Here is an 18,264-nt window from a genome sequence, read left to right as displayed (position 1 = left end):
TTTTAAATCTGTACACATTTCTAGGTCCTTGTGTTTGTTAGTGAATTTCCAGTTCACTCCTATGAACTCAAACTCGGATTATCTTGAAAGTGTTGTCTGAGTTCACAGTTGCTCAATGTCATTAACCTTTTGACTATCAGTCGTAATACCTACTTCTCTGTGTCAGCCAGCAAACTTCGCAACAAACTGGGTGGAGGTTAATGATTGTTTTATCTTTACCATAAAACCCAATGTGCCACCAGCTGCCACAGCCTCCAACAGTGGCTGTGGCTGACTCCCTAACCCCAAGCAAAAAGAGCCAATCATCATGTCAGACGACTACTTATGGTTTGAAGGGATAGCTTTCCCTGTCGTTGGTTACAACACTGAAATCCTAAGAAAAGCACGTGATGAGTTTGTGCTAAAGGACGAAGATGTAGTGACAGTGACTTTCCCCAAATCAGGTAAGGAAACGGAATCATGAACTCAGAAAAGCTGTGGCTGTGTTCTTCGTTCATTCAGTAGACAATTGGGTTGGAGTTTTGTGGGGGGGTTTTAGCCTCTTTGGGACAGGCTGTCACTCTGTCGCCCATGCTGGAGCACAGCGACCCAATCATAGCTCACTGTAGTCTCCACCTCCTGGGCTTAAGTGATCCTCCCAAGTAGCTGGAACTACAGGTGTGCACCACCAAGCCAAGCTAATATATTTTTTTAATTTTTTATAGAGATGGGGTCTTGCTATGTTGCTCAGGCTGGTCTCAAGCCCCTGGCCTCAAATCCAGGTGATCCTCCCACACCAGCCTCCCGAAGTGCTGGGATGACAGGCATGGGCCACCGCCTGTGGCCTGATTGGAGTGCTTTCCACATGCCAGGCAATGTGCAATGTTGTGGGGGCTGGAGCAATGCCTGAGAGCATTTACATGCAGAGAAAAGGATTCAGTCAGGAAATTACACAGTAAGATGAGTGTTCCGAGGGGATCATCTAAGGTATTAGGAGAACCCATAGGAGTGAATCCTAAGGCAGATTTGGGTGTCTGTATTGGCGGGGAGAAGGATGACCACTGAAGTCCTAATAGAAGAAACAGAATCGAAATTGAAATGAAAAGAATAAAAGTGAAATTACTTGGTGAAAGGGGACATTTTCACGTAGAGGAATCATCATGGACAATGGTCAAGAATTGGAAAAGACTGGAAGATGTAGATCGTATTTCTATGGGAGTGGGGCTGGGGGGTCGGAGTATTGTAAATTGGACAAAGATTGAGGCCAGAGACACTGGGAGTGGCATGGCCTTGAAAAGCCAAGAGCAATGGGAACTTATTTAAAAACTTCAGCAAATAGCCAAAAAGTGGAAGCAACCCAAATACCCATTGACGGATGAGTAGGTAAACAAAATGTGGCATATAGATACAATGGAACATTATTCATCCTTTAAAAGGAAGACAATTGTGATGCATGTTATAGCCTGGACAAACCTTGAGGTCATTACACTAAATGCAATAAGCCAGTCACCAAAATGTGAACACTGAGTGATTCTACTTATGTGAGGTGTCTAGAGTAGTCAAGTTCACAGAAACAAAACGTATTAATACAACGGTGGTTGCTAGCGGGTGGAGGGAGGGAGGATGAGGAGTTGCTTAATAAGTATAGAGTGTCAGTTTTGCAAGATGAAAAAGTTATGCAACACTGGGAACATACTTAACACTCCAAAACTGTACGTTCAACAATGTTACATTTTACTTTATGTGTATTTTACTGTAAATTTGTTTAAAGTCAGATTGAAATGAGTGACCATGATTTTTCCTTCTTTGTCCAGGAACACACTGGTTGACAGAGATTCTCTGCCTGATTCGATCCAATGGGGATACCAAGTGGATCCAATCCGAGCCCATCTGGGACCGCTCACCCTGGTTAGAAAATAAGCATGGGTTTACATTACTAAACAAGAAGGAGGGCCCACGCTTCCTCAACTCCCACCTCCCCATCCATCTCTTCCCCAAGTCTATCTTCAGTTCCAAGGCCAAGGTCAGTGCATAATGGTCAAGACATGTTTGACCAATGCTTTTCAAATTTTAATGTGCCTATAAATCACCTGGAGATCCTGTTGAAATGCGTTCTCACTCAGTAGGTCTGAATGGGACCCAAGATTCTGCGTTAGGTGATGTCAGTGTGGCTGCTCCACAGACCATACTTGAGTACGAAGGTATAGACCATTCTGCAGATTACCCCAGCCGGATTTAAACCAGAGTAAAGTGACGTGATAATGCCAGAATCAGAAAACAACATTTCAAGCCCAACTAGAATTTAGAACTGCATTTTGTACTAAATAAGCCCCTTTTTGTTGTTCTACGTTAAAAAAAAAAAATAGTGAGCCAATCTTAATTCAATTAGTGCCTCTTGCCACTGAAGAGAAACAGAGTTGTTCACACGGGAAGCAGGACATTTGTAGATCAATGCCTAAATCCAGGGTGCCTGCTCTGGTGTCATGGCTGGTTTTTCCAGCCACTGTGTCTTCCTGTGTGTCGCTGTCTATTGAGATTAGCAGCCACACGGATCTCCCATGCGGCTGACCGATGATCACCAGACGGGACAATCATTATTCAGGATCTAACATATGTCAGACCATTTTTAGAAACATGCTTTCCTGGGGGGAAAAAAAAAAAAAAAAAAAAAAACTTTCCTAGAAAGTGTTTATTGGTTTGTGAATTTCTTAAATGTTTTTTGCTTAAACTAAATTGAGAAACTTAAGCATGCTATTCTCCTCTCTTAGAAAGTGTACATTGTGCAATAGCACAATAAATTTGTTACAACATACCTATTTACATGCGTCTTATCAGTGTTTGGTAAATCCCTGTGTGGGGGAAACTGAGGCCTAGAGAGGGACGAGAACTAGAATAATGTCACAAAGAAAGTTGGTACTGGATCCAAAGTAAAATTTAGATGTTCAAATGCCAAGTAATCTTGCTTGTGTATGTGTGAGTGTGTGTGTGTGTGTGTGTGTGTGTGTAGTAATCTTAAGTATCAGCTTGATGAATATTTACATATGTACACGTTGGGTAACCCCCATCTAGATCCAAATTTAGAACATTTCCACTCCCTCAGGCCCCTTCTCAACCAGTGCCCACCCACAGAGGTAAACACTCCCCTGACTTATAACTATAGATTAGTTTTGCCTGTTCTTGAACTTCGTATAAATGGAGTCATGCCATATGAACTGTTAGATGTCGGTGAGATTCATCCATGGCCTTGGGTGTCCATATGGATATATATTGCTATATATCTATGAACGTGGCATAATTAATCCATTCTTCTGTTAGTGATCTGTAAGCTATAGTACGCAAATATAATGCCACTCACATTTTAAAACCTTCCAGTTGCTTCCCAGTGTGAGACCATAATATCCCAGAGGGAAGGGACCATGCCTTCCTCTTCCTATTGTCATCCTCCTAGCACAGTGACACTTTATATTTGATGAATGAATGAAGTCAGTAATTTATTAAAAGAATCTGTTGACATTTAATGGGCACCTTCTGAGAAATGGCCTTTTCTCCATTTTTATGAAGAGCAAAAGGAGTGGGAAATAAATGTATTGACTTTTCATTCTCCCATTTCTCCATTTAAGGTGATTTATCTCATCAGAAATCCCAAAGATATTATTGTATCTGCTTATTTTTTCTGGAATTCAGTGCACCTCGCTAAGAAACCAAAGTCAATGGAACAGTATCTCGAATGGTTCATGGAAGGAAATGGTGAGTGTGTTGTAGTAATAAAATACGGCCGCTAGGGGGCGCTGGGAGTCGCCACCCCATTCCGGCGCGGGGCCTGTTAGGGACCGGGCCAAGGAGCTGCGCCGCCCCCCACCCCCTCCCCCCGCTTCCCGTGGGAAAACTGTCTTCCATGAAACCGTCCATGTGCCACCAAGGCTGGGGACCACCGCGATCAGACCTCACTTGACACCCAGCCTCGCATCTCCACATCTCGCCAACCTATGGGTATAAGGCTCCGTCACCGCTGGAACCCAAATCTGCCCAGTCCCCTACTCTCCTGCCCGCCCCTGGGAAACCGGCCACGCTGTTTCCTGCGTCCCCAGCCTCTCCAGTGGAGGTCAACGGGGGTGGGGAGGAGGGTGGGATTAGCGAGACGTCGGTCAAAGGGTACACAGTTTCAGTTAGACAAGACGATTACACTCCCCAGATCTACTGTACAGCAGGTTGACTGCAGTTAATAATAACAGATATACTTGAAAATTGCTAAGCGAGTAGATCTTCAATGTTCTCACCGCTCAAAAAATGTAAGTATTGAGGTGACGACTATGTTAATTAGCTCGATTTTATCATTTCACGATGTATACATTTATCAAAACATCATGTTGTACACTGTAAATATATACGAGTTTAATGTGTCAATTATATCTTGATCAAGCTGGTACGGGAGTGAACATAACAGATCGGATTAACCCATCTCCCTGTCTGCCCTCTCCCCATGCAGTGATATATGGGTCGTGGTTTGACCACGTTCACGGCTGGGTGTCCATGAGAGAGAGGAGAAACTTCCTGCTGCTGAGTTACGAAGAGCTGAAATGGGTAACCATCATTGTAACAGCGGGTACCCAGCCTCTCACCATCACTTCCTCTAGCTTCCCTCCATTTCTGTGTCTCCGTTCCACCTTCTCGTCAAAATTTAGCCTCATGAAGCGTCACTAAGAGTGAGACTAGCTCCCTGGTCTTCACTGCCCTACTTCTGGTTGACCCTTCTCAAGCTTCATGTTCTTTCTTCACATGTTCTTCCTTATTTTATCTTCTTAAAACATCTAAAAGGGCTTTTTCCATGCACTCAGGCAGAGTACTATGGCTTACACAGGCCCTGGTGGTTGTAAAAGTTTATGTGGGCAGGGCTGCTGCCAACCTAGTGTTGAGAAGGTGCTGGGGAGAGAGACAGAACTGGGTAGAAACAGTTCGGTTCCAGAAATGTGTCCAACTGTCTGACATCTCAGCTTGATGGACAAGAAGAAGAATGAAGGCATGAAATCAATCTATGTATATATTCTGAAATGCCAAGTACTAGAGGGGCTACTGGTGGACAGGAAAAGCTGTCAAGTGATGCTTAGAACCAGTAGGGATGATTAGAACCATTGTATTAATAAAAAGAACTTGACCTATATTAATGGTATCATGGAGAAAAGAGAAAATAACACAAACACTGGATTTTGCTTCCATCTGAGAAACATTACTTCCCATCACCTTCCTCTGGCTACCTCTGTCCAATCTTCGATGGCCTCAGCATGAATGCCATCGTAATCAAGAAGCTACCTCAGGTACACGATCCCGTACCTTCCTGTAAGCTTCCCTTCAACTCACGCACTCGACTCTCATGTTAGCTCTTTCCACAGTTGTGTGTCCTCTTGTTAGATAACAACTGAGGCTCATGAAATAAATTTGAAAGCATTATAGTTCTAAAAGAAAGGTCTATGATTCAAAGCAAAGGCTTTCCAGTATAAAAATCTATTTTCTTATCATAATCTTCCAGGATCCCATACCAAGTACTATTATAATTATTGAGATCATATACAAAAAGATAGTGTAAAACTCTACGTATTATTCAAATGTTAGTTAAGAGAAACAGTGTATTGTTTGACGGCATAGACAAGATTTGAAATCAATTCCTTAAATCTTTGTCCAGTTCTCCCTGAACCTCTCCTTGCTTAAGGCTAATCATTGTCTAGAAGCCTTTCTCAACGTCTCTTTAAAAACTCTAGACCCTGGCTCTTACTGTTAGGTTACCCGAAACTCAGCCACACCGGGAAATCCATGATGAACCTTGCACTTTTTACATACTTTGTGCTCTCTCTTCTTTACCTTTTTCTCTTTCTTTCTCTTAGGTGCATCCAACTCAATCACTTCTCACTTCCGTATCTTGTTCCTCTCTTCTTCTTCCCCCTTCCCCTCCTCATTCTGCAGTTTCCTACTTCTCTTATTTTCTCTGTTGTCTTTTCTCTTTCATGTCCTCTCCCTTGTTTTTTCTTCTTTCAGGACACGGAAAGAACCATAGAGAAGATCTGTCAATTCCTCGGTAAGAAGATGGAGCCAGAAGAACTGAACTTAATCGTCAAGTATAGCTCCTTTCAGGTCATGAAAGAAAACAAGATGTCCAATTTTTCCATGCTGGATGATACTTATCTAGTTCACAAAGCACCACTTATGAGAAAAGGTAAAAGAAAATGCTCTGGTTTCAACAAGTATCAGAATACATGGAGGGCATTCTTGTGCTTAAAACAGGGCGCTAAACAGTTGAGATGAAGAAGTGTTGAAATGTGTTGACTTTAATTGCTCACGACCCGGAGAATGTCTCACGCACTTGGAAACAGTTGATCCGTGCTGGGATCTGACTGTCGTGAAATCATTTAGATTCTCTCTCCTGCGAATTTGACATGGGAGGGTACCCATCCCTTCCACAAGCAGTGACCAGGTTAATGAGCTACTCTCAGCAAGCTTGCAAGCTGGGATTGGCCTGGGGAAGGAGGATGGAATTGGGGGTGGTCATGTGGAGGGTACCCCACCGGTGAGAGAGCATAGAGAACTGTCCTTAACAAAGACACGTGTGCAGAAACGACTCAGCTGGAAAAAGGGGAGAAGAGAGACTTTGCTATCAGATATCATAAGGCCCCTTGTGATAAAAGCTTAATCACATGCCTACCCTTGGGCTCAAGATGAATGAAAATGTCTATTGCATGAAGTTAAAGAATCCATTTTTCCAAAATCCTACAGTTCAAATATATCTGGGATGGTGATCCATGCAAGAAAAAAAAACACCCTGAGTAGGACAGGGCCACTGTCGCCTCAGTTAGCCAGGAGGACAGAGACCAGGAAGATTAGTCTTGAGCCTTAAAATCTAATGGAATTTGCCCTGCTAGGTTTTGGGTTGCTGGGGACCCATGACCTCTTTCTTCTTTCAAATTTCTCTCTTTTGGAATGAGAATATCTGTCCTACGCATGTCCCACCATTGTATTTTGAAAGCAGGTAACATGTCTGGTTTCATAGGTCAGCAGCTGGAGGGGACTTTGGGCTCAGAATGAATCAGACCTCAAGTCTCATTCATGCCTTGGTGAGAGTTAGGTGATACTTAGATGAGATTTTGAACTTAGAGTTGATGCTGGAATGGGTTAAAAGTTTTGGGCTGTTGGGATGGGGTGCATGTAGTTTGCATGTGAGAAGGACATGGAAGTGGGGGCACAGAAGGCAGAGTGTTATGGGCTGAATGATGTTCCCCCAAAATTCATATGTTGAAGTCCTAACCTTCAGAGCCTCTGCATGTAATCACATTTGGGTGTAATGTCTCTGAATAGAAGTAATTAAGTTAAAATGAGGCTTATAGGTTGGGCCCTACCCCAATATGACTGGAAACCTTAAAAGAAAAGGAAATTTGGGCCAGGCACGGTGGCTCACCCCTAGCACTTTGGGAGGCCAAGGCGGGAGGATCACTTGAGCTCAAAAGTTGGAGACCAGCCTGAGCAAGAGCGAGACCCTGTCTCTACTAAAAATAGAAAAATTTAACCAGGCGTGGTGGTACACCCCTGTAGTCCCAGCTACTCGGGAGGCTGAGGCAGGAGGATCACTTGAGCCCAGGAGTTTGAGGTTGCTGTGAGCTATCATGATGCCACGACACCCTAGCCGGGGTGACAAAGCGAGACTCTGTCTCAAAAAAAAAAGAAAGAAATGGGCTGGGAGAGAGAAGGTAGGAAATCATTTCCAGGCAGATACAAGTGTAAATGGCACGTTGCCAGGCAGTATCAGGGCTCACCCAGGAACCGTTGGTCATTCTGCTGTATTAGCTACAATGTCCATGACGGGTGGACGGTAGGAACAGACCAAGGAGGAGATGTATTGGGGTCCTAAGACTCACCCCTCCATCTGACCTCAGTCTCTGTTTCATGTTTTCCAGGCAAAACTGGAGACTGGAAAAATTACTTCACGGTGGCCCAAGCTGAAGCCTTTGATAAACTATTCCGGGAGAAGATGGCAGACCTTCCTAAAGAGTTGTTCCCTTGGGAATAATGTCCAAAAAAATCCTGGATCTCATATGGATACTGATATTTGTCCTCCTGTCCCTGTACATGTGCCTGAGCGGGATGGCGGGGCAGGGGGCAGGGGATCATAGCAGAAAACCTATTATTTCATCCTACAGCCTTAAAATATCAAATCTGTGTCTCGTTGGCTTGACTTCCTTATTAAAAATGACCATGGTACCCCTACGCATGTCATGGCATCCCAGACTTTTATAAATGTTTGTAACTTTTCAAACATAGAGAATGCTATAGAAATAATATATTATCCAAAAGTGTGTCCAAAATTTTTTTATAAAAACAAGAAATAGTTACAGTGGTAGATTTTAGAGCAAATAAGAATAACAATCAAAATAAGAAATACAATTACAGAAGCAATTAAGGCTCCTTTTCTTTCCATCCCGTGTGTCTCCACAATTTATCATCATTCTGACCTGGAGAGGACAATTTCTGCAGAACAGCCTGTCGCATAGCAAGAGTGGTGCCATCTTGAAGCAAAACCACCAAGATGACCAAGGTTTTAGCTCCTGCAGCAAAGCCCTGAGGCGATGCCTGCAGCCCAGATAACCCCTCAGACAGATGCTTGTCTAAGCTCTTCGGTGGTCACAAGTTGCAAAAGAATGTCTAAGACACGACCAGCTGCTTTTACCCTAAAATCTTGCTATATATATATGTATAAAGGATACTTTCTGGAAGGCAAAAGTGGGGATCTACCATCCCTCAAGCACCTGAGACATCACTTCTGGTTGTAAGTCCCTATGAAATATTTCTTTCTGAGAAACTGGATTTCTTAGCCTCTTTCTTTGGCCTCCGTGGGCTCTTAAGACAATTCCCAACCTAGTTTTACTCTCTTCCTCCATGGTGTTTGCAGACAATAAATGGCATTTATGCAGGCTTTTAAAATGTATAAAAATGGCATATGGTATAATGCATTCATCGACTTATATTTCTACTCAGCACTTTATATTGGGGCTTTGTCCATATTGGTGTATGCAGACTGGTTCAGGATTGAGTATTCAGACTTATGACACAATTTAGTTACCTGTCCTCCTATCAATGACTTTGGGTTTCTTCCCACCAATTTTCCCCATTTAAAGCACTGGTTTGATGGACACGATGTGCACAAAGACGAGAGTTTTCTAGGATGTACGTCTCGAAGTGAACTTGATGATGCACTCATCCTCATCTTCATTAAGTGTTGCCAAATTTTTCTTCAATAGTTTCAGACCACTTTATACTCCCATTGACAAGCCATAATAATTCCAGTTGCTCTAGCTACTTCCAAATATCAGTATTTCAGACATTTAATTATGTTTTGCAATTCTCTGAACATAAAATATCTCATTGTCATCCTAATTTGCATTTTCCAGATGACTAGCAGGCTTGAGCAATTTTTTAAATGTTTATGGAACATTGGTATTCCTCTTTTATCAACTGTATACTTATATATTCTGACAATTTTTCTGCTGTGCTATTTATTTTTGGTACATTCTTAACATTTTCTGATTATTAATCCTTTGTCAGTCGTATGCATTAAAAATACATTCTCCTTGTTGCTTCTCCTTTCATCCATTTGTATATTCTGTTAGAAGCACAGTAGAAAGGTTCATGTCACTTGCCTTCAATATTTTTCATTATGTGATCAGAAAGAATTTCTCAATACCAATGTTACAAAGGTATTCTGACATTTTTCCCCATACGTATTAATTTTTTTTTTTTTTTTGAGACAGAGTCTCGCTCTGTTGCCCGGGCTAGAGTGCTGTGGCATCAGCCTCGCTCACAGCAACCTCAAACTCCTGGGCTCAAGCGATCCTCCTGCCTCAGCCTCCCGAGTAGCTGGGACTACAGGCATGTGCCACCATGCCCGGCTAATTTTTTCCTATATATACAATTTTAGCTGTCCAGATAATTTCTTTCTATTTTTAGTAGAGACGGGGGTCTCACTCTTGCTCAGGCTGGTCTCGAACTCCTGACCTTGAGCGATCCTCCCGCCTCTGCCTCCCAGAGTGCTAGGATTACAGGCATGAGCCACCTCGCCTGGCCCATGTATTAATCTTTTTACTTTGTGTGTATATGTCTTCAACTCACACATTTTTCTTTCTTTCTGTTGTGCTGTTTAGGGGTTTAATATTTCCTCATATGAGTAGAAGAAAGTGCCTTGGAGAATTAAAAGAATTCTGGGAAGAGATTAAGATACCATCAAGGGCCTTCTTTGTGTGCTCGTTGGAAAGAACTGGAGGGTTTCATTAAAACACCACATCGTACCCCATAAATGTATGCAATTACGATTTGCCCATTTAAAATAATATTATTTTTTTTAAATGTTTAAGAATTTTAAGTAAGAGAATCCTGAGCACATCTGAGTTTTGTGTCACGAAGCATAAAGACCATGTTAGGTGATAACTAGGCTGGACAGGAGCAAGAGAGGAGATAAAGGGGCCCACGGCACCTCTGTGTGTGACCCCCTCTGATCCTTCTAGCACACGTAGCTGGCTCTCTGCCAGGAGGTGGGAGCAGAGATGGCCACCTGTCAGGGGCTGAACTGTGTTCCCCCCAAATTCATGTTAAAGCCCTAACCTCAGGTGCCTCGGAATGTAACCCCATTTGGAGACAGGCCTTTAAAGAGGTCATTGAGCTGAAGTGAGGTCTTTAGAGGAGAGCCGAATACAATCCAACTGGTGTCCTCACAAGAAGAGGAAATTTGGACAGAGTCGCATGGGCTCCCAGAGGAGAGATCACGTGAGGACACAGCGAGAAGGCAGCCAGCCGGCCGCAAGCCAAGGAGAAAGACCTTAGAAACAGCCTTGATCTTGGACTGTGAGCTCCGGAACTGCGAGAAAATAAATCTCTGTTGTCTAAGCCACCCAGGCTGTGGTCCCTTGTTACGACAGCAGCCTGCGATGATTAATTTCAAGTGTCAGCACAACCCTAGCAAACCAGTGGACTCCTCAAACTCACTCAACTCTGAATTATTAGTACCTGTAGTTCTCACATCCGCCAACTGCAGAAAGTTACCCAAATACAACCAAAGCGCCCCCTGACCACAAAATCTCTAGCAACTCCTTCTCAGTCCCAGCAAAACGGTGTTAACTACACCCCTTCAGCAGAAAAAATACTGCTACCAATACCATCCAACCCAGAAAGTGGCGATGACCCCCTTTTCCTGACTATGTTGTGTCCATCCAGTGAGTCTTGGTGGGGCAGCTTTTGTCTCATCCATACTTGCACTTTTGCTGCTGTCACGGCAGCTCTGGTGGCCGAGACTTGGCCATTCAGGTGCGTCTTCCTAGAATTCTGCTTCTGAAGCAATGGACAAGGATAGGCTTTGAGATTCCGCATGTCAATAAATGCATTCTCTGCGTACATCATCCACAGTCCACGTTAGCACTGTGTATCTCAAAACTCTAGTTAACCCACAACTACAAACATAACAATATCATCTCTCTCAGTTAGCCTGAACCCTGTGTTTCATTCTCCACGCAGCATAACGCATAGAGTTTTGCTTTCTTGGGGTGACATTCAGTGGGCTCCTTGGCATAGTTTCTTACAGACTGGAAGTTAGGCCTGAAGACATAACAGGATTCAAATTAGAAATGTTTGAGGCCAGGCGCGGTGGCTCACGCCTATAATCCTAGCATTCTGGCAGGCTGAGGCAGGAGGATCGCTTGAGGTCAGGAGTTCGAGACCAGCCTGACCAATAGCAGAGACCCCCCCTCTCTACTGAAAATAGAAAAAATTAGCCAGGCATGGTGGCACATGCCTGTAGTCCCAGCTACTCAGGAGGCTGAGATGGGAGGATCACTTGAGCCCAGGAGTTCAAATTCAGCCTGGGCAACGTAGTGAGACCCCGCCCCATCTCTAAAAAATAAAAACAAACAAACAAAAGGCCAGGTGAGGTGGCTCACACCTGTAATCCTAACCCTCTGGGAGGCCAAGGGCCAAGGCAGGAGGATCGCTTGAGCTCAGGAGTTCGAGACCAGCAAGAACAAGACCCCATCTCTACTGAAAATAGAAAAAAATGAGCCTGTTAACTAAGAAAATTAGAAAAAATTAGCCGGCCATGACCCTCTATCCCAGGCAACAGAGAAAGACTCTGTCTCAAAAAATAATAGTAATAATTAATTAATTAAAAAGAAAAAAAGATGGGAACAATTGCCCCCTCCCCCCCAAAAAAAGAAAGAAATGTTTGGTAAGACTGCACCATGAATGAATTTGTGTAGCCCACGCCGTACCACAGCGATCTGTTTCATTCGTTCTGCTTCATGACATGGAACTGTCCTGTGCGGTTCTACGATGGGCAGTCGTAAGTGGCTTGGCCTTACAAGGTCTGGAAGGAACAGAACCACCCTCTTGCTCAGGTGGTCTGAGGGAGAAGCACGTGGACAGACTTACAAGGGGACGGACGCTCGCAGAGCTTTGTGCCTCACTTCCGTGCCCACTCAAGTTCACCCTCCGCTGCAGGGACGGTGTTCACCTCCCACCCCTCTGCGCGCTCACAAGAGGCTCATGAATGAGGAATCACAAGGGAAGGAGGTTTTACACGGGCTCGAAAGCTTGGGCACCCTATGGGGACAGACGGCTGACCCAGCTACTGCTGCTTTCGAATGCGTGACCTGTCGGGCCCAAGACCAATTCTAAGCCCTTGATATGGTATCATCCCTCAAGCGGGTGCCAAGCAGTCACTTAGCCAGTTCGGCACATCAGACCCATTTCAACCCAAGAGATGCAGTGGTTTGTTGTCATACCGGGTACCTTCCGGTATATAATGCTTCAGCTATCCGAGAGGGCTGACAGAATGCTGGATTGACTGATATGGGAATCCTACATCATTTGCTCCAAATACAAGGTCAGTTGTATGAAAATGGAATTGCAGTTATAGGCACATGACCTCAGAATTCACTGGCCCTGCGATATACTGCATCATCTGAAAACAGCTGACTTGAAACAAAACTGGAATAACTTATTAAATCATTGTCTAAGGTACGAGCTTGAGAACAATCACCTGTAGGATTTGGGGCCTGTTCTACAGGACACAGAATCAGCGATAAGCCAACAGCTGGTTAAGGAGGACCACTTGAGGCCAGGAGTTCAAGACCAGCCTGGGCAACATAGCAAGACCCCATCTCTACAAAAAAGAAAAAAAGGAAACAAAAGAAACAATTATCTGGGCACAGTGGCACACACCTGTAGTCCCAGCTACTCCAGAGGCCAAGGTGGGAGGATCCCTTCAGCCCAGGAGTTCAAGGCTGCAGTGACCTATCATGGTCAGCGGGCAACAGAGTGAGACTCCATCTAAAAAAAAAAAATTTCAAGTTTTGCTCTGCAGTGGGCTCGGTGGTTCATGCCTGTAATCCCAGCAGTTTGGGTGGTCAAGGTGGGAGGATCGCTTGAGACCAGAAGTTCAAGACCAGCCTGGGCAAGATAGTGAGACTCCATCTCTACAAATAATAATAATAAAGTGAAGGCCGGGCATGGTGGCTCATGCCTATAATCCCAGCACTCCGAGGCGGGCGGATCGTTTGAGCTCAGGAGTTCGAGACCAACCTGAGCAAGAGCGAAACCATCGTCTCTACTAAAAAAAATAGAAAGAAATTAGCTGGACAATTAAAAATATGTATAAAAAATTAGCCAGGCATGGTGGCGCATGCCTGTAGTCCCAGCTACTCGGGAGGCTGGGGCAGGAGGTTTGCTTGAGCCCAGGAGTCTGAGGTTGCTGTGAGCTAGGCTGACGCCACGGCACTCTAGCCTGAGCAACAGAGCAAGACTCTGTCTCAAAAAAAAAAATAATAATAAAGTGAACTTGCTCTGCAAAAGACCCTCTTAAGGGGATGAAAAGATAAACCAAGGATGGAGAGGAAATATTTGTAAATAACCTCCGGCGGAAGACTTGTTCCCAGAATATACAAAGAACTCTCAAAATTCAGCAGGAAGAAAATAATGTGTTTTCTAATGAACAAAAGATTTGAACAAACACTTTGCCAAAGTGGATTAGCAATGGCAAATAAGCACGTGGAAATATGTTTGGCATCATTAGCCCTTAGGGAAACATAAATTAAAGCCACAATAAGACACCAGTGCATAGCTATTAGAATGGCTAAAACAAAAAAATGCTGACGTGTCCTAGATGGCAGGGGTGAACGCAACTGACTCTCCTGTGGCTTGCTGGTAGAAATGCAAAATTGTGCAGCCACTCTGGAAAAACCGTTTCTTACAAAGTGTCATTTATTTTTGTACTTTCTATACATTAAACATCACAGCAACATTTTTATCCCTGGCTTTGTCATTATGCACATGAGATTCATGCTCATGTACCGAATTTCACTGGGTCAATGCACCAAAGCTTATTGTATCCATTATTTTGTTGATGGGAATTCGGGAAGTTTCTAGGTCGGGGTTGAAATCCTCAATGCACCTTTGGACGTGTCTTTTTTGTATGCCTCATGGTGGACATTTCTGTGGGGTATACATGCACCCAGGACTGGAACTGCTGGATCATTAGATGCGTGTGCATTAGGATTTAGTAGACACTGCCAAACCATTTTCCAAAGAAGCTGTTCCAGTTTAACCTTCCATCAGCCATGGTTCCAAATCCTTGCCAAATTAGTATTTTCTAGCTGTTTGGTTTTAACTTAAATTACACTAATGGAAAGAAATACAACGTTGCCTCTGTGTACTTTCCCTGTTTTTCTCCCACTTGAATGTAGATGTCCCCTGTGTGAAACAGCAAGTCTAGGAGGGTCCCGGGAGACCCCAGGACCAAACTCGCCCCGGCCGTTCCGTGGGGCCGGAAGGGTGGTGTATTATTGCCCCCTGGTGGCTGTAGGGCATCACGACAGGTATGTGGACTCCTATCTTCCAGCTCTGTTGGTGCTCCTGAGTGAACCAATGACCGGACCCCACTGTGTCTCTAGGGACATCTAAGTGACAACAATAAAAACCCACACTCCTTTAAGTCAGTTGCGGAAAAAAAAAAAAAAAGAGAGAGAGAGAGAGAAAAGAAAGGGAAAGAACAGCCGGGCGCGGTGGCTCACACCTGTAATCCTAGCACTCTGGGAGGCCGAGGCAGGTGGATCACTCGAGGTCAGGAGTTCGAGACCAGCCTGAGCAAGAGTGAGACCCCATCTCTACTAAAAATAGAAAGAAATCACCTGGCCAACTAAAAATATATAGAAAAAATTAGCCGGGCATGGTGGCACATGCCTGTAGTCCCAGCTACTCGGGAGGCTGAGGCAGGAGGATTGCTTGAGCCCAGGAGTTTGAGGTTGCTGTGAGCTAGGCTGACACCACGGCACTCTAGCCCGGGCAACAGAGTGAGACTCTGTCTCAAAAAAAAGAAAAAAGAAAGAAAGGGAAAGAAAAAAAAAAACTCACACTCTTCTTATTTCCTGTCAGGCATTTTCTTCAGAAGAATTTCAGAGAAAGAGTCAGTTATTAAATAAAATGGGTTTTGCCACAAAGGAAACATGAAGGTGGCAAATTACAAGATAAAAATATCTTTAAAAAGAAAAAAATTTTAATTGGCTTGGAGACATTTTTTAACTTTTTAATTCTATTGATGGCTACTGTATTCACTTTACTATAAAAAAATGACCATTCCAAATCTTTCTCTTTATGGCCCTGGGTTTTAGTTAGATGGATTTCTATGAAAGGAACAATCAGATAAGGCAATTTTGGACTTTCTTTTAGTGAAGTAAAGTCGTGGTGCGGTCTTAGTCATGACGGCCATATTTGAACTCTCAATTCCATCCGCTCCCAGTCGAGAGCAGTAGTTCTCAAGCTTTGCATACTGGTGTCGCCTGGGAGCTTTAAAACATACTGGCTCCCCCCACACACACTGCTTTGTCGTTGTTAGAGACAGGGTTTTGCCATGTTGCCCAGGCTGGTCTCGAACTCCCGGGCTCCAGTGATCCTCCAGCCTCAGCCTCCTGAGTAGCTGGGCCTACAGGTGTGCTCCACCAGCTCTGGACACTGCTTAACTGGCCTGGAGTACGGGAATGTTAAACACCCCCCCCCCCCCAGCTGGTGCTAATGTGTGGCAAGTTTGAGACCCTCAATTTAGAGCAGTGATTCTCAAAGTGTCATCCCCAACCAGCGGCATCACCTGGGAACTTGTTAGAACTGCAAAAATCTCAAGCCCCACCCAGATGTACTAGATCCAGGGATCCAGGGTGACCCAGGGTGTTAAACCAAGTGGCCTCCCTGGGATGCGCATCCCGCAGGGACCAACTAGCCCTGGCAGACTTGGAGTGTGGGGTGTCTAGTTGGATGGAGGCTCCCCGTGAGCAGAATCCAGGTGAGAACAGGGGAGGTGTCTCATGCCCCACTGTCCTTCCAGCCAGGCTGAGGAGCCCACACACCTCGGTCTCAGGTGACACGTCTGTGCCACTCAAACGGTGCCCCATCCTCTGCATCACTCTGAGACTCAGCTGGTCCCTGCCAGAAGGTGGGTTACCTCTCCTATTATGTCTGATTCCAGTCTTTTCATCCTGGAAATGAAGCTCCCTGAATAGAAACTACCCCCGCAGCCCCCCGGACAATGTCTGCAGTCCTTGTATCATCTTTTTCACACTTTGTTCCACCCAGACAAGGCGGCACCCTGTGTCTGTGAGTGTGACCATGTCTCTCACCCATCCCTGAATGTCTCAAAATGGCTCTTCCCTTCCCCTATTGATTTGAAGACGTCATCTGTCCCCTCCCCCTCACTCCCAGTCTCTCTGGGTTTCCCTGTGAGTCCTTTCTCCCCTCTCCCCAATCCTGCCAGGACAAAGACATTGCCACCCACGCCCCCTCCCCCTCCACCCCAGAGCACCCAGAACGGAATTCAGCTTGAACCAGACTCACGTGTCGAAGGTTCAGTGAACTCTTCTCAGAGATACCCTCATATATACTTTGAGGATTGGGGGATTTTTTGTGTGTGTATGTTTTGTTGTTTTGGTTTGGTTTTGGCTACAGACAGGAAAACCAAGAGACATTCTGGCTGTGGCACACCCCCCAAGAACACAGGTGTGGAGAAGTTCCAACACCCGCCTTCAGGAGGTCACCTCCTCCCCTCTCTCCTGGGCTGGGTGGAAAGTCCAGATGCTTCCACCGGGGGTGGTCAGCCCACAGCGTGGGATGATGAGGAGAGGTGGGAGAGCTTCCCAGGAGATGGTAACATTCCCAGATTCAGGAGGGACTGGGATGGCCCAGGAAAAAGAAAAGGGGGTTGGGGGATGGAAATAGATAGAATTGAGAGGGTGAGGCAGAGAGGAAGCTTTTTGCACTTAACCCATTCACTTTCTGTTCAGCGAATCAGGGCAAATGCAAATTCAGTCTCCATTCATCAATAAATAAATCCATTCTCCATTCACCGACCTGCCTGGAAGGCCCTGGAGCACCACGGTCCCTCCCCCCAGCCCCAGGGTGTGATTGTGAATCTGTCAGGTTGGACCACCTCTCCCCCTGCCCCCAGGATGTACAGGGACTCCCCCACCCTCGCTCCCTCACCTGGCATACATGGAAGATTGGATTTCTCTCTACCCTTCCCACAATGTCAGTCTCTGACTAGTGTGGAGTTGCAGTGTTTGTGCGGCCTGTCCCTACCAGGGTCTGTTAGATAAGGAGGGGCTGTCTTGCTATCCCGGCAGTCTGTCCCCACACTCGCAGCCGTCCTCCTTCCACCCCCACATCTGATCTAATTCTGTCTCTGCTCTGCTCAGGCCGGCCTGGACTAAGAGGATTAGAGCATTTGCTAAATGGGACCGGGACAGGGTCAGAGAACCGGCTGTGGGGAGACCTCGGGGCCAGGATGGCCACCAGGGGGTGGCAGAGGAAGTGGGACAGGAGACAGCTGGGAGAGGACTGAGGGGCAGCAAATACCAAGGAGTAGGTACACTCCCTGGCTTTGCAGGAGGCAGTGCTTACAGGATGACCATGAACTTGACCATGAACTTTACTCCCTTTCAAATGAATATATAGACAAATTATTAGAATCATAAAGAATTGAGTGAGGCTCCTGGAAACTAAATACATAGATCAACTAAATCCTATAGACAAGACAGATTAAAAAATGAAATTAAAAATACCATCTGAGATATCAGACATTAACAGAGAGGAGGTATGAGAAATAGATCTACAGAAAGATGTATGCAAGACTTCTATGGTTAAACAATAACACTTCATGGAGAGCTCTTGTAAAAGACCAAATGAATGAATATGAATAAATACTCTAAGTAGATTAGAAAGCTC

General features: G+C 45.0%; 1 protein-coding gene across 1 annotated transcript; it reads left to right on the top strand.

The window, feature by feature from the left end:
• Positions 1–249: 249 nt before the first annotated feature.
• Positions 250–8,227, top strand: SULT2A1 (sulfotransferase family 2A member 1). The gene is made up of 6 exons (XM_069457210.1): positions 250–443; positions 1,794–2,002; positions 3,600–3,726; positions 4,466–4,560; positions 6,007–6,184; positions 7,917–8,227. Exons 1-6 carry the CDS (start codon positions 308–310, stop codon positions 8,027–8,029), a joined length of 858 nt encoding a protein of 285 aa, XP_069313311.1. The 5' UTR covers positions 250–307; the 3' UTR covers positions 8,030–8,227.
• Positions 8,228–18,264: the final 10,037 nt, after the last annotated feature.

Source organism: Eulemur rufifrons, chromosome 24 (genome assembly GCF_041146395.1).
Source record: "Eulemur rufifrons isolate Redbay chromosome 24, OSU_ERuf_1, whole genome shotgun sequence".
Classification (NCBI taxonomy): Eukaryota; Metazoa; Chordata; class Mammalia; order Primates; family Lemuridae; genus Eulemur; species Eulemur rufifrons.
The sequence above is the reverse complement of the archived record's forward strand: the minus strand, read 5'-3'. Positions and strand labels throughout refer to the sequence as shown.